The sequence below is a fragment of the Lissotriton vulgaris genome, chromosome 6 (genome assembly GCF_964263255.1).
Source record: "Lissotriton vulgaris chromosome 6, aLisVul1.2, whole genome shotgun sequence".
Taxonomy (NCBI): Eukaryota; Metazoa; Chordata; class Amphibia; order Caudata; family Salamandridae; genus Lissotriton; species Lissotriton vulgaris.
This window is the reverse complement of record NC_141694.1, coordinates 378,500,583-378,521,660: the sequence shown is the minus strand read 5'-3', so window position 1 is coordinate 378,521,660 and position 21,078 is coordinate 378,500,583. Positions and strand designations below refer to the sequence as shown.

At 43.7% G+C, this 21,078-nt stretch overlaps 1 protein-coding gene across 1 annotated transcript in view; it reads right to left on the bottom strand.

The window, feature by feature from the left end:
* The window catches only part of SH3YL1 (SH3 and SYLF domain containing 1), a 665,923-nt gene that overhangs the window by 135,923 nt on the left and 508,922 nt on the right, over positions 1 to 21,078 (bottom strand). Inside the window, exon 9 of the mRNA XM_086926395.1 lies at positions 17,747 to 17,803. Within this exon, the coding sequence (XP_086782521.1) occupies positions 17,747 to 17,803 (57 nt within the window). The remainder of the gene's footprint in view (positions 1 to 17,746; positions 17,804 to 21,078) is intronic.

The following is a 21,078-nucleotide window of genomic DNA, read 5'->3' as shown; positions in this document are numbered from 1 at the left end:
TCAGCATGGCAGGCCTTCGGCACGAGTGCAAACAAATCCCTGCTGTACGCTCCAAAACTCTCCATAGGTCATCATCCGCCGCTGTCCGTCAGGCAGGAACCTGGAACACTAGCGGCGCTGAAACTGACAGGATTAGAGACTATGAGTAATATATACCTAGAGGGAAAGATTATCACAGAGACGAGCAGCAATATATAAAAAATAAAACGCCACTCTACAAATTTATATATCAACGACTCAGGGTGGCAATAAATGAACTATATCCTTCATTCCGCGACAAACCCCCTAAATTAAACGCCCTACAGACATTGCTTACCAGTCCCCTGCAGTGTCATCTGGTTACAAAGCTGTACAATACAGCCCTCGAGAAAGGACAACAGACACCTATTAAAGTGGTGGAGAGATAAAAGCTTCACTAGACCCTCAACTAACATTGGAGGAGTGTAGATACAGCTGTATTCAGAGGGGGTTACTACCTGTGACGTACGCATCATACACTTCAAATATTTTCAGCAAATTTATTATACGCCTGCAAAACTGTATGAATATGGGATGAAAGATAATGACCATTGTATGAGATGTGGGGAACGGGATGCTGACTTTGTGCAGCTAGCATGGGAATGTCGGCGAGTTTTGGAATTCTAGTTTTAGGTGGGGATGGCTCTACAGTCCATGACATCAGAAATGGTGCTGTGCACGGCACATATGTGGCTGATGGGCTTGGTACAGAAGCTGAAACGGGGGGTGTGCAAATTTATTGCAATAGCGTTCCAGCTAACTAAGCGCAGGGTCGCAATCAATTGGGGAAAAACATTGTCACCTCAATAGGAGCACTGGCTGAAGGACATGGTATATTGCAAAACCAAGAGTGTAGCCATTAGTACTTTAAAACCTTAGCATATGTGTCACAGTGAAAAATCTGGGTCGACTATAGAACAGTTATCAAAATAGTCTTGAGCTCTGCAAGCACATTCCTTATAATTGGGAGTTTGGGTTCAGCAAATGTTTCCAAATCAAGCATCCTTAGAAGTTTTCCACTTTTGGACTACATTAATCCTTGCTTTAATTATTTATCAAACGAAATAAAAGAATGGTGAATTGGGTAATTACACAGGCCAGTAGGAAGATGGAATGCCTTTTTAGTTACCTCTGTGTAGAGCCACTGAAGGAGCAACACATCTGAGAGATGGGCCTTCAGGGGCATCTAAAGCGCTGCGAGGCCTCAGGGTAGTTACGCGCTATATAAGTTTAATTTTCATTTCATTCAAAGTCCTCCGTAGTGCACCAAGACACGCAATGGGACCAACCGTAATACACAGATGATGTAAAGGGATGGCTTGCAGTCAGAATGACATCCTTCATGTCTGCAAGTGAATCAAAGATACTTGGGTTGCCTGGCTCAATCCCAAAGAAGGTGATTCGGGTGCAGGACCTGACCCTTAAACTAGAAGAGAAAATTGGATTTGAGTGCAAGCAGAAGAGAAGGATACAGAGAAAAACAATGCAGATCTGGTACCATACTCTTTGCGGTGAATCAGGCACAATCAAATCATCTGCATCCAGTCTTGATGCAATTTCCTTAGAACCAGAGGAACGGTTTAACAAATGGGAAAGTCCCACTTCAGAAAAAAGCGCACACTTGAACTCTATGAAATGGAAATTGGGGGGCACAGAACAGCAGGTAGTGAGCATTCTCATGAGTGGAGAAGGATTTCAGCGAAGGGGTGCCCAAAAGGGTGAAGATGGACTGATCCACTTCCGGATGGAGGCACTACTCATGGTCAGCATGGTGAAGCCAACTGAAGTGGTCAGCCCTCGCATCCAAGGAGCCCACAAGAAGACTGAAAACAACTCGACCGCATTAGCATAAGCCCATGACCACAGGTTCAGTGCTTTGTGAAACTGGGCGTGGGCCCACGCCACACTGTTTGCAGACATACCACATCATGTTTGCATTATCTGTGAGGACTTGAAGAGACAGACTGTGAAAGGATGGCAAGATCATCATCAACAAAAGTCGGATCTCCCAAAGATCTAGGACGTTGATACAATACCTCTGTTCCTCCGGTCTCCAAGTCCTCCAAGCGTGCCCCCCTCCCCAGATCGGATGAATCTGTCAGCAGTGTGGTCTCTGCTGGTGGAAGCCATCAGCCTCATCCACAAGACTCATCTCTGACCATCACTGAAGATCTTTTGCATCCTAAAGAGAAATTGGATTGGCATTGTCCAATAGTGGGTCCCCAATGTTGAGCTCATTTGGGGCAGAAACTGTGCGGGAGGGCATGCATGTAACAGCAGCCCTGAACAAGCAGCAGGAAGCCAGGAGTACCAGGAGGTGAGGGACTGTCATGGTGGGACAAAGAGCTCCCCCAGCAAAGGTAATATTGTGATCATATTGTAAATGTTCTGAATCCTCTAGGAAGGCAGGATGGCTGTGAGCGAAGTTAAGTCCAACACAGCTCAAATGAAAAGGAGGCCTTGTGATGGCTCTAGGTGCAACTTGGGCACATTGATAAAAGCCATAGCACTCAGGAGTCCGACACCAACTGTACGAACTTTGCTTTCAGCAGTCAGTGGTTGAGGTACAGGAATAGGTATATCTCCATCTATCACCTCAGTAAAGACTAGAGGTGCCAAAGTTATCCCAATCAGGACATCAAACTGGTATTTGGTGGAATCATCGCAAAACACAGGGCACTCTAGTTTGACTGCAGGGTCAGTATGTCAAACTTACAATACTCCATGTTGAGAGACATCATCAAGTCTCCCAACTACAAAGCTAAGGATTGGAGCAAGAAAAAGCATCTCGTGTTTCTCCTTGAGTAAAGTATTCAAGACCTGAAGCTCAAGAATGGGACGAGGCCTGCTACTATTGTTGGGCACAACAAAAGAGCTTCAACAACCAAAGCCAACTCCCTATTACTTTGCATGGGTACAGTATAGCTCCACACATTTAATTAAAAAATGTCAGTTCGTGAATCAGACACTCAAAAATCATTTTTTGTAGTAACCGTCTTATGTTTGCACACAGCATCTACTTTCACTATTTTATACGTATCTCACAAATAGTAATTTATGTAAAAGTTATCATATTTCCCAATTCCACTGATAAAAGGGAAATACTTCTGTTTACAGCAACATAGGCTAGTTTAGCTGGCCAGGCAAGGGAAGAACAGCAGGAGGAAGGCTGGTGCTAGCCATGTCGATGGCTAGATCCACCAAGACTTCTGTACTACCAGAACAATTATTTTGGTTGCAGTTGGTCTGGATGGAGGGCATGACATTGGTGAAATGTAATGCTCCTGGAAGAGACACAAAACGTATGACACTGCCGCCATTAGAACTGGCAGGCTTGGGTGGCCAATCACAGAGAATGAGCTGCAGTCCCATTCCTGTTTAAAATTCTCTAGGGCTAAGCCAGCTTTCTGGCCAAACTGGTGGGAGCTATCAAGAGGTATCTCCATCAACTTTGGCTAGACATCCCCTGAAAAGCCTGTAGAATGAATCCAGGAATGACTGTGGATGGTGACAGCTGAAGCCATCATCCATGCCTTAGAGTCCCCCATGTCCAGGTATAATACGATCAGCTTCTCCCCTATCTGCCCATCCTGAAAGAGCTCAGCAAAGTGATCCTGAGGATGGTGTGGAAAGGTGGGCATGGCCATCTGTTATGTTATGTTATGTTAACAATGGTTTTTATAGCGCACTGTCACCGGTTGGTTTCCTGGCGCTGTAGAAGACAGAGAGCAGTCAAGGTTGGAGGCCTGCGGAATTAGTGGTATGCTTGTTGGTGAAGCCAGGTCTTTAGGGATTTCCTAAATGACATGAGGTTAGGGCATAACCTGATCTCAAGGGGAAGGGCATTCCACAGACGAGGGGCCAAGGAGCCAAATCTGCAACCGCCCGAGCGTTTACGTTTAAAAAATGGTGTTTGTAGGAGGCATTGGTGAGCCGAGCGTAGGCTTCGGGACGGGGCCTACTTTATAATGAGTTTTGAGATGAATTTAGGGCTTTTGCAGTAGAGCGCTTTAAAGATCATGCAGCTGACTTTAAAGGTACAGCGCAAAGCCACCGGTAGCCAGTGAAGTGTTTTCAGGAGGGGGGTGGCAGAATGCCATCTAGGCTGGCTTAAAATCAGTCTTGCTGCGTGATTCTGCACCATCTAGAGTCGTTTCAGGAGGAACTGGGGAAGGCCCAAGTATATCGAGTTGGCATAATCTATGTGAGAAATCACAGTGGCGATCACCACCTGTGTTAGGGCTTTGCAGGTCAGAAGGCGGTGAACCTTCTGGATTTTCCTCAGTTGGAAAAGGCATTTGGAAACCACCTGACCCACTTGCGTTTTAAGTGCGAGGTCGCTGTCTAAGGTGATTCCGAGCGTCTTTGCCGAAGATGAGGGGATCGGAGCTTGACCCATGTCTGTTGGCCAATAATGTGGGCCCCAGTATTTGATGCTGTCCCCAGTCAGGACCTGCTCGGTTTTTCCTGGGTTCAGTTTCAAATGATTTTGGTTCATCCAAGCTTGGATGAACCTCATTGTTGACTGAAAGAATGAGATGGACGTATCCGAGTTGTCGATTGTGAAAAGGAGTTGTAAGTCGTCCGCATAGTTCAGCACCGTTACCTGTTTGTCTCTAAGAGCCTGGATTAAAGGGGAGATGTAAAGGTTGAACAGGTGGGGTGACAGGGACGAGCCCTGGGGTACACCACATGTGATGGCTTGCTTGGTGCCCACTAGATTGCCCAGGCGAACTGCCTGAGAGCGGTCTGCCAAGAAGGACTTCAGCCAGCAGGCTGCCGTGCCCCGGATGCCAGCCTGAGAGACACGGTCGATCAAGATGGTATGATTGACCGTGTCAAATGCGGCTGACAAGTCCAGGAGCACTAAAGCCTGCGGGATACGATTGTCTGCACAGTCCCTGAGGGTGTCCACGACTGCCACTCCCACCGCCTCCGTAGAATGTGCTGGGCGGAAGCCCGCCTGGGGTGATTCTAGGCATTTTGATGTCTCTATAAAATTGGACAGGCAGTTGGCAACATGGGCCTCCAACACCTTTGCTAAAAAGGGGAGAAGGAAGATTGGGCGGTAGTTTGCATTGCAGGTGGGGTCTGCGCCCGGTTTCTTCAGGAGGGGTATTACTGTTGCTTCTTTGAATGCGAGGGGAACTTGTCCAGTGGCCTGTGAGTTGTTTAGAAGGGTGCAAGCGGGAGCCGGAATAACTGATAGGCAGTCTTTCAAAATATAAAGGGGACATCTGTCGGAAGGGGCGCCTAATTTTACTCTGACCAGTAATTCCTGAAATTGTTCTGGGGTAATAGGAGTGAAACTGTTTAGTGAGTCGGTAATATTGGGACTTAAAACAGAAAGGGGAGGGCTTAAGGTTTGTGGAATACTGGCTTTGATGGCAGCAATTTTCTCTGTAAAAAAGACGTTCAGTGAATCGCAAAGAGCCTGGGTCGGGGGCAAGCTGGGACGAGTATTGTCAAGGTTGGTTAATTCATTGAGGATAGAAAAGATGTCCTTGGATTTATTAGTTGAGTTGGTTATACGAGCAGAAAAATAAGCAGTTTTTGTAACTAGGATAGATTTCATGTAATCCTTCCTGGCAGTAATGTATCGGGTTTTAGCGTCGGGGGCATAGTTACGACGCCAATGTCGCTCAAGTTGACGAAGGGCCAGTTTTTAAGCTTTAAGGTCTGGAGAAAACCATTTTTGAGCGTCAGCACGCCGGGCCAGTTTGATCGTTTTGTATGGGGCATGGACGTCGCTGGCGGTTTGTAGCCAGAGAGAGAGGTTGTTTTCTGCTGTATTAATGTCAGAATGGTGGGGGGAATGGAAGTGGCAAGAGTTTGTAGAAATTCCGGCCTGTCTAGGGAGTTCCATTTCCTAGCTCGTCCACCCGTAGCTGCGACGGTGGTCATTTTAGGAGGATAGACTAGATTAAATTTGAGAAGGAAATGGTCAGACCATAAGCACGGGAAGTGACCGGGGTAGTGACTAAGAGAGAGTTGGTCCAGACTTGGTCCAGAATGTGGCCCTTACAGTGAGTTGGTGAATGTACATGTTGTTCAAAATTTAAGTTTGTAAGAAGCTCAGTGAGTTCGCGCGACTGGGAACTTTCCAGAGGGTCATTGAACCAGTAATTGAAGTCCCCGACCAATAGAATCCAGGCATGATCAATGGCTAGATTGGCAATTTGTTCACTGAGCGTTAAAGGGAAGGACGGCATATTGTTAGGGGGTCTGTAGAGGAGGATGCATGCCATAGTAGTATAGGACGTATCAATTTTTAAAACCAAGTTTTCAGTGTCTGAAAGATTCAGGCACGTCAAGGCGGTGACGCTCAGGTCGTGGCGTTTAGGTAGGCTATAGACATGGAATGGGGACGAGAGTCGGGCACTATATGACTGGTAAGGCCATAGACAGATGTCGTGGTGGCGGTGTCGACGGTGGGTGAGCGGTGACTTAGGAGCCCCAATCTCTGGGCTCGATTTCGAGATAGCTCGTTGAGGTGGCCCTGGCCGTTGTTGAAGGTCAGCAGCTCCTCACGGGAGTAGACAGTTAGCCCAGTAGCATGGCGTGCCCCGGGGCCCGTCAGGGCGCAGACGGGCTTTCCATTGGGCTCCCTAAACGAGGGGGCCATTTTGTACCAGTGAGGGTGGGAGGGGCGGAGCACTGGACCGCTCGCCTGCTCCTGCTCCTCACCCAAGATGGCGGTGGCTAGAAGGCTGTCACCCAAGCAGCGCCTTGGGTGACAGCAGTGGCATCGCTCAAGTGCATTACAGAACCTTGCCAACGACAGGTCACATTGGTGCACTGGAGAACAAGACTACCCAAGAAAACCTTTTTCTGTGTGACCCCTATCCACTGTGTCTCCTGGTCTAGTGAAGCGTGGGAAAGGAACATGAACTCCACGAAGAAAAGGATGAGGCCTGCACATTGAAGCTGTCAGGGAAGAGGTGAGCAGACAGAAATGTGGGATGTACCAGACTATGTCAGAGGCCTACCTGACCGTAAGATGGTTTGTCCCAAGCACCAAGTATAGGCTCAATCAGTACCTCATTAAATGGTAGCAATTGCTCTTAAGCTGGCATGTCAGGCTGGAGAATCTGTATAAGAGGAGCCTTTTATTCCTATGTGGGAAGACACAGCTCAAAACTATCACCACCTTTGTCAGGTGAAAGAGGCCCCTTCTCCGATTGAGGCACAGAAGAGCACTCTAATACCACACATGGTGTGGTATCATGCCTACTAGCATTTTGAAGAACCTAATTTGGTGGGAGTGTGACCCAAAAGTGTCCTCTATCCTGTTGAAATACTAGTCTGCATGCAAAGGCCTGTGATGAGATTCCTCCTTATCCTTGTATTCCTTTACTAGCCTCTGCAACTGCCTCATAGAATGCATGAGGATATCCTTGGTCTCCATAAGGGACTTTGAAACTGGTTCTGGCATCAAAGAGAACACCTGGACCACCAGTGCTGAAGATGCAGCAATGAGGTGCTATGTCCGAGACATCCTGAGAGGACACATAGGTGGAGAAGATGAAGAGGAGTCTTGATAGGTGTACATGTAGAAGCAAGAAGAGCAGAACAGGTTGGAATAGATTGCCTGCCTGCATTAAATTAGCAGCAGTGTACGAAAAGTCAGACTGTGCATAACCTCTTGGGCAGACAATCTGTTTCTGCAAAGCCTGGTGAGCCTGCTAGCAGTTTCGAGGGAAGCCTGCAAGGTTGTGACCATGGGAAAGCCACAGTATTGCCAACCCATTTTTGCTGAAGACCCTCTTGACGCCTACTTTCTGCTTTGCCCACAGAGCTCAAGTTTTTCAGGACATTTTAGCAGCATAAACTACTCCAAACTATACGTCTCCAATGTGAAAATGTTTGAAAAAAAGTGAGCCACAAAATCTAGTCGATGCCTTAATAAGAACTTTAACGGGAACTAGCCGTTTAAAATGCAGTTACTACATCTTTAACCGCTGCATCTTTAAAATGTTGTAGTTTAAGAATATATTATATGATATGATGAATTTAGTTCCGTACAAATTCAGAAAATCTCTTTATGGAGTAATGTTTTTTTTAGATGCATCTTCTTCATTTTATGACGTAATCTTTGGAGTCCCAAATCATAATAAATAAACTGTTAAACTGTTAAATAGCAGCAACATTAAAACGAAAATTAAATATTATGCATCTTGAAAGCTACAAGAATCCACTGCATTAACTGCAATCTGATTGATTAAAATCAAACGTAAAGTACCAAGTAAATAAAAAAGATGTACCTGCAGCCTGTGTTTGATTTAACCTCTCAAGCAGTAATAATAAAACGGTCTCTAAGAACTTTACTCCTACAGGACAATATTTATATATTTTTCTCAACAGCACTCGTTGTAAACTTATCGAGAGTTTATATTAAATTTGGAATCCTACATCTGCATGACTCTAGCGAGACATAAAGCAATCTGTAAATACAAGTCTGGCATTTCCTGCTTTGCTTTAAAGTACATTATGTAATTCCAATAAAATAAATGGTATAGACAGGGAAATACCAGATGAGTGTATATATTTAGCTACAACGACAACAAAAGTCTCAAGCTTGGACAGGAAGGTCTCACATCTCACACACAAAAAATAGATCAGGCTAGGGGGATAAAAGCCTCACAAATAAATACTTTCCGGGGCTCCTCTCTTAATGTTTACTACATTTATATGCTTAATGTCCAGTGGGTTTACCATGCTTATGTCACATTATCCGTCCGTCTGAGGATCTCCTGTAACCAACATCTATTTTGAGCTGATTTGTAGCTTTTACACGCTGATAATCTGCTCTAGGTTTCCCTCTCCAATTAGGAAAAGACCGTGGATTACTGAACAGCTTTTTGTGTGGGGATTTCCACGTTCATTGTGAAATGCTTATAGCTGACCCTGTGACACACATTTGTATGATCCAGCAGCCTTCAACGAAAAACACAAACGAGTTTATATCCTCTACAACCAAATACAGTAAAAGGAGTGTAGGTGTATTTGTTATATTGTGTTGGAGTTGAAGTAACTATACATCTGCAACCCAGCTCACAACCTTAGCCTGGTCATTCGAGGATTCTCGCTATTTAAAACGCTATAGAGCATCATATTAAACTGGAATAAATCAACTCTGTTCACCGTTTTCCCCCAACTCCCAGCACTCGTAACTCCGTCCGGTTGAATTTAAACTGTTCAAGACTGGGATATTTTGGAAAAGGTTTATCATACAGGTGAAAAAACAACATTATTGATCGGAAGCTGTGATGAGATTTTAATACTCATAGTTACTCTATGCTGTTTAGCCTTGAAAGGTCCAGGAGGGCGAAACAGCTGTGTTCTTTTGGGATCTCTCAGTCTGTAATCCTGACTTTGAAGTAAAGGAAGTTAAACTTAAGTGGACTGGATTTATTTTTTATCAACGGCCTATCACTTGAAACAAGTTGGACTTCCAATGATTGAACCTTTGTGTGCTTGAGTGCGTTATTTTGCTTTGGACAGTGCAAACACACATTGTGTGGCTTGTTAACCAGTACCTAAGGTGACTAGGTACTTATCACGACAGCAACATGTGAATACGGTTTACTTATTGACACTGTGCTTGTTTCTACAGCCCATGACTACTAATAGATGTGCAGTCACTCAGGCCAAGTCTTTTTTTAAAGAAATCTGAATGGAACCCATGAAAGTACAACATGAAAATAATCAGTGATAAGCAGTGTTATGTTGTGCTTACTATTATTTCTTGTGTTTTGCTTTAAGGCTCGTGTTAGAGCGAGCCACTCTGTAGAATGCCAATTACTTTTGTAAAGTTCGTATTCCATGTGGGGGCAGTTGAAGCCTTCCTGAGCTACTGTGCAGCTGTGCTTCCTGGCTCCACCTGTTTTACCTTTTATCTCAATAAATCTTATGAGATCAAACCTGCCTCCACCTCTACTTTACAATTGGCGGCGATCGGGATCGACACCCTGCAACCTACAACCTTGGATTATTATTTTTTTTTCTTTTTCTTCGTCTAACAAGAAGAAAAGAGAATCGCTTTACAGAGAATTATTTTTTTCTCTCTATCACCTGAGCCATCTACATTTCAACGGATTCAAAAGCTGGTTCGTATATTTTCCTTTACTGTAACGGAGACTTACTGACTTGCAGGCTCCGGTTGGTCGCGCATGCCGGCATCTTTCAATCGGGAGCCGAGTTCCAAGCACGATCTCCCGACGCGCGACCACGGAATGCCTTACGTCAGTCACGCGTTCCTGGTTTAATCGCGTGATGACATATTCGCGCTAGGTCACGTTGCGTGACCCTACGTGGCGGCCATTTTAGGTTGGTCGAAGAAATCTCGGAGATTCAGTTACCGAGGCTCAGTCACCGAGGCAGTTTCATAAAAAAAAATATAGAAAGATAAACGAACTTTATTGAACCAGCGCTAATCCATCCTTGGCTCACACTATTGAATAACGTTTCTTTCAACTAAGGAGGATAAAGATAAACAGGTGAGAATGTCGGGGCACTTGTTTTTTTTTTAATAAACCAAGTGTATTATTTAAAAAGGAGGTACTATTGAATAAGCCTTTTTACGTATTATATATATATGGATTCTGGGGATCAATCCCAAAGTGAAAGTGGTTCTGAAGAAGTAATGGCTCAACAAAGTTTTGTTATTAGTCCCCCACAACCTTTTTGGTCTACTGGTTCACAACCAGACATGAAGTGGGTGGAATGGAAAGAATATTTTAATAACTATATATGTGCAATTGACGAGAATGCTAAAATGAAACCGGAACAAAAGAAAAGAATACTTTAACATTCTTTAGGTCCTAAAGGATTAAAAACATATTCACGCATGCAGAAACTAGCTGATGCTGATTCAAGTGAATTTGACAATGCCATTGCGGATATGGACAGATATTTCGCACCTAAAGTCTGTATAGGTGTAGTGAGACACAAATTCTTCCAAAGAAAACAGAAAAAGGATGAATTGGTTGATGAATGGGTTGATGACCTCAAAAAACTTGCTATTGACTGTAAGTTCGGAGACCTGCATGACGAACTTATTCGAGATCAATTGGTTATGCACAACGACAATTCTCCGATTCAAGATCGCCTTTGGGTAAATGGCGATGCACCTCTTGACGATGTACTTGCGATAATGAGGAAATCGGAAATGTCGGGGAGATGTGCTACTGTAGTTAAAGATACTGTTAAGGATTCAGACAAGGCATCATCTGCTGTCTTCAAAATCCAAGGAACACCAAAATATCAGAATAAGCAAGTTCAAAACAAAAACTTTGGTCAACCTTTCAAGAATCAAGGAATGGATAACAAGATGGAAGATAAAAGGTGTTACCGTTGTGGTAGCAGAGAACATATGGCTTACTACAAGTCATGCCCTGCCCTACGGAAAAAGTGTAGTGTTTGTGGTCTCATAGGCCATTTTAGCAAAATGTGCCGCAGGCGTACTAACGTCAAATGTATTTGGAATGAGGATGTGTGTGTTAATGAAAGTAGTGAAGAAGAGGATGGTTGTGTAAAGAATGTGAGAGGAAATTACATGTTGAGCATTACTGAAGAAGGCAATTACATGTTGAACATTACTGATGACGCTATGGAGGGCAAACCTATCTGTGAAGTCTCTTTAGGTGGTGTTAAAGTTAAGGTATATGCAGATTCGGGATCTCCATATACGATTGTCAACGAAGAGATATGGAAAAAGAATTTCACACAGAAAATAGGTGATAAGTTAAATGCCTCAGATGTTAGTCCGGTGAGTTATACAGGTGGAAAAATTGACCTTTTGGGTTTCAGATGGCTCACCTTCATATTTAAAGGTAGGGTGACCAGGGGCAAGTTATACATAGCCAAAAAAGGACCTTCGGTTCTGGGGTGGTATGACCAGAAGAATCTTCATATCATTTTAGACCCTAATAGCAAGGAGAAGGTGCTAGTTGTAGATGAGGGTAGCAAGTTGGAAGATATTTTGAAGAGTAAATTCGCCAGCGTAGTAAGCGGACAGTTAGGCAAGCTTAAGGGTTTTGAGCATAGAATCATGCTCAAAGGAAATGCACAACCCAAAGTGCATAAAGTTAGGCCTATTCCTCTGTTGATAAGAGACGAAGTCAAAAAAGAAATTCAGGGTCTATTAGCTAAGGGTGTTATCGAAGAGGTAGACTCTTCGGAGTGGATTAGTCCAATAGTCGTAGCGAGGAAACCCAACGGTAAAATCCGTTTATGTATTGATTTACGCCATCTAAATCAAAATATTGTGATTGAACGTTTCCCCTTGCCCAAAATTAATGAAATGGTTTCCTCCTTAAGGGGAGCGACTTGGTTTTCCACAGTAGACCTTTCCGCTGCCTACCACCAGGTAGTCTTAGAACCTGAGTCTAGGCATCTAACAGCCTTCATCACACCATTTGGCTGTTTTCAATTTATAAGGATGCCATTCGGCCTTGCATCAGCCGCGGCTGTATTTCAACGCTTAATGCACAAATTGTTTGCGGATATGGATGGCATTTGTTTTTTTCAGGATGATGTTCTGATTGCTGGCACTGATAAAGAAGATCATGACACAAAGTTGTGGAAAGTTTTTAACACACTTAGTTCTGCTGGGTTGACTGTTGAACTGTCTAAATGCAAATTTGGTGAAAGAAGTGTTTCATATCTTGGCCATATAATTAGTGAGGAGGGCGTCAGACCAAAAGCTTCACTAATAGAAAGTATTGTTACCTCACCTGCACCTGATTCTAAGGAAGGAATCAAACCCTTTTTGGGTATGGCTGAGTATTGTGCCAAGTTCATCAAGGACTTTGCTTCAAAGGTATATAACATCAGATCCCTACTGAAGAAAAACGTGAAATTTGTATGGTCTAAAGAGTGTGAGAAGGAGTTTTCTGGGATCAAGTGGGAGTTGCAGAAAGTGAGCGCTTTGTCTAATTTCGACCCTAATTTGGATTGTTGTCTGACAACGGATGCAAGCGACAAGGGTTTGGGCGCAGTCTTGTCACAAGTAGATGAAAAGGGTAAAGACAGAATCATCTTATTTGCATCCAGAGCCTTGTCACCTGCTGAAAGCAGATACCCTATTATAGAAAGGGAAGCCTTGGCTTGTGCTTGGGCTTTAGAACACTTTCGCGCATTTGTTTGGGGGAAAATGGTTCACATTAGGACTGATCACAAACCGTTGGTCCACATTTTATCCACTGATGGCACTGCTACTGCTTCTGCTAGGTTGGCAAGGATCTCCATGCGCATGAAAGAATACATTTACAATATCACATATGTGCCAGGAAAAGACAATGTTGTTGCTGATTGTCTATCAAGACTTCCTTCCCCCCTGGAAGAATGTGTTGATGACCCTTGGGGAAACGTTAGTGTGGCGTTTATACACGATTCTGGGTTCCCGGCCATTAGCAGGGAGGATTGGTTAAGAGAACACAATGCAGATAAGGAATTAGTAGAGGTCTCAAAGTTTATTTGTCACGGCTGGCCGAAAGAAAGATTTTTATCTGGCACTGTGAAGCCGTTTTGGGAGGTACGTTCTGAATTATCATTTGAGAAAGAGGTTCTACTGAGAGGGGACAGGATTGTTCCACCTTCTGGGTTAAGGAAAAAAATCCTAGAGTTATGTCATGAGGGGCATTTCGGCATAGTAAGAACTAAGTTATCTGTTAAAAGTTTGTTTTGGTGGCCAAAAATTGACAGTGAAGTGGAGACTTTTGTCAGAGGTTGCCCTGTTTGCAGTTCCGCAGACAAATCCTTGAGGACTTTGAGACCAGCTATGAGTGATGGACTCATTCCTAGCATGCCTTGGGAAACTATCGCTGTGGACATATTTGGTCCTGTAGGGGACCCGAAGGAATATGGTTTAGTTGCCATTGATCTGTTTACCAAGTGGCCCGTAGTTAAATTTGTGGATAGAGTGGATACTCAGGCTGTGTTGAAGTTTTTAGATAAAATTTTTATAGTGGAAGGTTTACCCGTTAATATCTTAACGGACAATGGTGTACAATTCTTGTCCAAAGTTGCTAAAGATTATTTTGTGAAGTGTGGTATTACACACAAAACAACCTCATTGTACAATCCTAGCGGGAATGGAACTGTTGAACGCTTCAATAGAGTTATTAAGGGGATTTTGCAAGCTGCAAATTACAAAGGTTTGGATTGGAAATTGGAAATACAAAAAGCTGTGTGGTCTTACAAAGTGACCTTAAATAACTGCACAGGAGTTTCCCCCTTTATGATGATGCGTGGCAGGCTACCTAGGTGTAAATTTAACCCTAGCTGGTTATTCAAAGATAATGTCCAACAATGGTCACCTATTGAGGTCAAGAAAAATTTGGAATTGGTGCATGACAGGAGTAAGGCTTACTATGATCAGCGCCATGGTGTGAAAAATGTCATTGTAAAAACTGGTGATTGGGTCAGGATTAAGAAACCTTACAAGGTTTTGAAAGGTGAGAACAAGTTTGATTCACCTAAACAGGTTCTTGAAGTTCTTAGGAACTCAGTCAGGTTAAGTGACGGAAAAGTTTGGAACCTGAAAGATGTGGCTTTGGATATTTGTCAAAATCATGATGCGAGCAAAATCGTGAAAGGCAAGCTTACTGATTTTGATTGGGTTGAGGATTACTTTCAGGACAGCAGTTTGCAGTCCCAACTTGCGCCTGATGTTTCTCTGCCTCAATTAAGGGAGGAGGATGGGGTAACCGATTCTCCTGTTTCTCCTGACTGTCAGATAAATGAATTCTCACATAAACCTTGCCATGCTGAACATGAACTCAGCTCAATTGACACCAGTCATGTGCGTGATAATGTGACTTCTTTCCCCAATGTAAGTCCCTCTTCTGTTAGTAGTGACACTGTTTCAGCACCCACATTACCTGCTGTTAAAGTTTCCAATAGGACGCGAGTGTTGCCTTGTTGGCTAAAGGATTATGTTAAGTAGTTTATTAATTTCCATTTTGTTTTTTCCTTCCTCCTTCCTTTTATTCCCTTACCATTTCCCTTGGAGTTCCTTTTGCTTTATTATTGTGAGGGGGGGGATGTGTTATGTTGTGCTTACTATTATTTCTTGTGTTTTGCTTTAAGGCTCGTGTTAGAGCGAGCCACTCTGTAGAATGCCAATTACTTCTGTAAAGTTCGTATTCCATGTGGGGGCAGTTGAAGCCTTCCTGAGCTACTGTGCAGCTGTGCTTCCTGGCTCCACCTGTTTTACCTTTTATCTCAATAAATCTTATGAGATCAAACCTGCCTCCACCTCTACTTTACAAGCAGCCAATAAAAATTTGCATAAACAAGTACTGAGTACTTACCTGTCAGCAAGAAAGTAGTCAGGTAGATCAAAATACAGGGGTTGACTGGCGGATCATAGGGGTGGTGACCTTGAACATTTACTAAAACATTGACCTCGACTAGATCTGCGAGTGAATCTACGTACCTTCCGTTCTCCCAATGAAAGTCTAGTGAGTACAATAATTATGGTATGCCACGTAGAGAACAGTAAATGGCTTCTAGGTGCTGTGCAGTTCATAGAACAGCATGGCTCGTCTACTATATATTGCCTGACAACTAATTACTTAGTGGACAGACCAATAGCTTCTCCAAACACTGGTAACACTTCTTATCCCTCTGCACAGGTTCACTCACACCAGCGTCACGGATGCCAATCCCACTGGTATCTATCTGTTGAAGCATGCATCACTCACCCCACTGCACCCTGGTCTCAAGGACGTGCATTAGGGGTAAGGACTCCTACCCTGGATTGACTTTAGGTCTTTTATGGCTCAAGAAGTCAGCAGCATGGGCAGAAAATAAAAATGGCTCTTGGAGCCCTGTTTTTGGGTTGAGCCAAAAGTCTGCGTACATGTGCTGCTCTGCGAGACTGCTGTATCTAGTGTATGGGGTAAGAGCACACCCATCATTTGATTTGTTCCTTTGTGCGCCTTCAAAAATTCTTGTTTATCAGTGGTGCATCACTTACATTTGTACCGCCTCTTTGTGTATTGTTGCCATTCATGGCAACTGGCCCGGTTACTTGTAGGCTCTCACATCTGCATATTTACATGTTTCAGCGCACTCTTTGGTGCTTTTGTTTCATCTCATGTTACAGGACTGTCACAAAATGTGCTCAACGTACCCTGTAAGTCACCTCCTTATCTCATTTCTAGCTTTTGTACCCCGTCGTCTGAGTCTTTGATATTTCCCGTCGTCTGCATGGTCCTTCCCCATCCTTGTGTTTTTTTGGGTTGCAGTTTTTATATAGCGCGAACTTGACCCAAATGTATTAGAGCGTTTTATATGAGCACTAGTTATATGACACAAGGCAATCCTTCCTCCTTGTCTCTCCTTTTATTTTTACTTCCTCCCACTACAAACCAAAACACATGGGTAAAAGATTGTCATTTACGCCAGTAGCTGTAAATCTCACAAATGCGAGACCAATTTGCATTGCAAATGCTTCTTTAGTAATTAGCTACTAATATTGCGTCAGTTTCCAATATTTGCGGGATGCCTTGAAAGAGATTAGTATATTTTAAAAATAAGAAGTGACCTCACAGATAACATAATGACCTGTAACTCTTGTGCTGGAAAGATGAGGAAACGTTTGGACATATGCAGGCATTAAGCATGGGCGAATTTTGCGAATCTCGCGTTCGCGAATTTTGCGGATTTGCGAACTCGCAATTCGCAAAATCCGCGAATTCTCGCGAATTTTTTTTTTGTGTGTTCGCGCGGGTTTCTGCCAGTTCGCGAGGGTTTTGTACAATTTCGCAAACGCGAACTTACCTGTCGGGTCGCAAGTTTCGCGAACTTGTTGTTTCTACGTGTCCAGCCTGTTTGGGACACTCTTCTTCATCACTGCCACTCTCTGTCACCACTGCCACTCTCTGACTACTCATGCCACCCTCTGGCCCACCCATGCCACCCTCTGTTTCATCACAGCACCCTCTGGTTGTCCAGTCAGTGTACATTATTGTGGCAAAGCAAGCACACCTTCCCTGCCTCAAGTGACCTGAATTAATTTGGGGCTGATTAATGTGTCACAGAATATTTTTTTAGCTGGCACCTGCTTCCTTAGTGCTTCCTGATTAGTGATCTTTTGCACTTGCTAAGTGCTTTCATTGTTGCAAAATTAGTTACAACACCTGCCCTGCCCCAACTGACAATAATGAATTAGGGGCTGATTAATGGATTTGAACTTCCAGCCTGGCTCCTGCTTGTCTCCCTTAGCTGTAATTCAGGACCTTTGTGGCATATGTGTAACTATTCTGAGGTTCAGAGCAGGGTCACATAATAGTTGCAACTGGCAACTGAACTCTGGAGGGGCCCCTCAGGAAGCACTACAGGAAATGGCTACTAATGATGAGCCTGAACTTTTGAACCTGGTAAGTAGTTTCAGTTTTGCTAAGATCGTATTTCTGCAATTTTGCGCTTATTCGCGGGGCGCGAAGTTGTACTGGGAAGCCGCGAACTCACGCGAACAGTGCGAGCAAGCCATAAAATCCGCTGCTCGCGGATTTTGCGGGAGATTCGCGAATCTCGCGGATTGCGAATTTACCGAAAATCCGCGAGCAAAACGGATTTTCCGCCCATGCTTAGCAGGCATTAACATCAGTAAGTTTTAGTGAAAGCGACCCTAATTGGAAGAGCATTCAAATGAGAGCGCATGCACACATGAGCGTTAACAGATTTCTTTTGCTTAATACTATTGGTTTTACGATACCTGCATCTGCCCAATAATTGGGGAGGTCTGGATACAATTTGTTTCCATTCCTATTTCCTGTAAATAAATAAAAGAAGTATTAATATCCAACACACTTATCAATTGCAATGTCATTTATGAGCATGCTGATACCCATTTGAAAAGCTCCGTTTGATTTTATGCAGATTTCGTGTTATGGTGGGATGGAAAAACAACTGAAGGAAGAGCAGTATAGTTGTTGCTGCTGTTCTCAACTGATTCTTCCCCACACCCACCCCTCCCCCAACCATTACTCTTCCTAGAGCTATCCCATCCCCCTTTGAACATGTGGTTTCGAAACTATGACAAAGTGGGAACAGATGATTGGTTCCACTGAGGTCCAATGAAAGATCCTAGCTCCTTAACTTCCCAGGACAGGCATGTGATTCCTTCATCCATATTCATGGTAAGCAGACAGTGTACTCACCTGCCCCATCATCCGGCAGTTCATCTGGTGTATATTCAGAATTCATATGGTTCTCCTTACGCCTACCCCTACCACCCTCTCAACCCCCCGCCCCCAGTTTACTTTAATGCCCATTTCGGACAGAGAAACAGGTCCAAGTGGCCAAGGAATATGTCAGGTCTAAGTACATTGTGAATCTGCTGATTACTGTGTTTTCGATTGAGGTAGTGGATTATGCAGAAAGGCTTTGTCCTGACTTGCAGTGTCACTGCAGCAGCATATGTTTTATTTGTTGATGGGTAAACACGTTACATTTGCCGAAGAGAATTGTAGAGATTAATATGTGAAAGTGGAGTGAACGTGAATATGGGGCAGTGGAAAGACACAAAGTGAAGAATGATGGTAGGAAGACAAGGAGATGGTGAGAGAAGGAGACAAAAGAAGCTAGAGAAGGTGGATGGTGTTATGAGGCCTCGCCTCAAGCGCCTTCACCTTGCCCAAGGACTTCAATGTCAACTTTTCATGACCGTTTCTTGCATGCCATTAAATCTAAAATGTAGACTTCAAACAAGCTACTATAAGGGTTAATATGCATGATTTACAATAAACTTATCAAATGCAAACTATGAGAAAGACATCCTTTTGGTCCTATCAACCCCATTTTATGATTGGCACTGGTAGTAACTGACTGATTGTGACTTGAGCTCTGCTTACCAGACCCAGGACCAGTTCTCTGCTTTAAAAGTATATATATGGTGGTTAGGTGTGATTACAATTGCAATTACAGATCCCTGTAAGTCCCTAGTATATAATAAGGCAAGGGGAATTCAAACTACCTAAAAGTTCCTAGTATATAATTGAGCAGGGAGGTTTGGGGGCCCAGTAGATTTTCTGCACTGGAGTGTGCACTGCTATGCTGCCTGCTGTCCTTTTAAACGCAGCCATGCTTTGCATACGGTTTTTAAAATGAAAATACATGTAAATTCGATTTTGGATTTAAAGGTATTTCCAAAGTAGTAATCTTCCTTATAAGTGACCCCGAAAGTCTCCCTTAGGTGCCCCAGGGGTAGGGTGCTATGCACTATAAGCGGTGACATTATAAAAGATGTGTTATAAGCCCTGGTGACGGAGAAACTGCCAATTTTGTTTACCCTATTGTAGATAATGAGCTCCATAGGCTAACATTGGAATATTTTATTTAAGTATAAATCTCAACAGGAGTGAGATAAAAAGGTCATTCAATGACTTAAAATGACAGTTAAGATAAATCTAACAACTTGCCACTGTTCGATTTATAACTATTGCAGAAAATAAGTTATTAAACTTTGTCCTTTAACCGCATGCGCGCTAGAGGGTTTTCCCACTGCGCGCTGAAATTTAAAAATTGCGGGTAACGTGACAAAGCCAGCTCGTCATGCGCGCAGCACAGGTAACGCACATGACGAGCTGGCTTTGTCATCCGCATCGAAGGGGTTAAGCCAAAATCCAGCCTTTCAGCTGCTCTCTCCCGATTAGCTAGCCTCTGCCAGGTTGATCCAAGCTGTCCTGTGGCAAGATAAATGAAACTGCAGGGGGTGCAATGACCAAACTGGCATTCAAAGGTAGAATTACACTTTAGGACAGCACAGGCTCATCCTCACATCTAGCACCCCCAGCCACACAGAAACACCTGTAATTAGGTTAGGGAGAGGGCTGGAAGGAGAGTGTTAGGGAATGTTAGCCATGCAAGTGGGTTAGTTTAGCCAGCTCTTAACTCCAAGGAGAGACTTCCCCCATATTTGATTTTGAAAAAATTGTGTTTTCAGGGGCAAGCAATTGTCACATTTTGGAGGAAGTGGTCATACACCTGGGTGGAACCCTGCACCCCATTGGTCAGGGGGTGCCCTCTGCTTGACACTTAGGAACACAGCAAAATATGGAGTTACCAAGCAATTCCGATATGCTGCCTGAAACTACAAGGAGAAGGAGGATTACCCTGCTGGAACCCTGGCCTGCAACCGAAAGGATTGTACTCTGAAGGACTGCCCCTGCTGCACACTTAGAATTACAGCCCTAAGGAATATGCCTGGCTTCAAGAAGGATTAAGGAAGGGACTCTCTGCATGCTTCAGGTTAACTGAGCTCATCTCCACCATGAAGCCCCTATCCTAGAAGGCGTCCAGTGGAATTTTAAGGATTTGGCCAGGTGCATTGTGGGAATTGTAGTCCCAGTATCCCAAGGACCATCTCAGATTCTAGACCCCTGGATTGGTGTTGTGGTGTTGCAGTGCAAGCTCAGGAGCTCCAGACTTCCAGGATTTGACTGGGGCCTTGCAGAAAACCAAGCCAACATTGACGCAAATCCGGCCTTGAGAGGACTCTTGCTGGAAGTTGAGAGAAAAAGCTCCAGAAAAACAACTAAGTGTGCAGGCAGAATTTTGACCGAAACCTCCCACTTAGTGTATCTGATCAGTGCTCCATCACTGTGGGCCTAAAACTTTGACCTTGTCTCTGTCAAGCGCGACCAGATCTCCCAATTTGGTGCCCAACGTTTTTAAGTACTATAAAGTGTTTAATCTTTATAAAATCATATCTCCAGTTCCCTACATGGGATTGTTGTCATTTTGGTGTGTATTTGTTCATACAAATATGACCTATTTTTTTATGAATTGGAGATAGATTTTTATTGTGTGTTGAGTGTATTGAGTCTTACTTATGTAATGTATTGGTTTTTTGAATGCTTTACATCCCTTTCTCCTTCGTTACGCCTGCCTGCTTGTTGAGAGCTACCAAGGGTTGAGCAAGGGAATATGGAGCCTTTGATAAATCCTTTTATTGTGCTTGCAGCCTTATTACTAGTGGCAAGTCGCTCCTAAATACTACTACTAATCCACTTTCCAACTCAAACTAACAACATAATGAGTATCCCT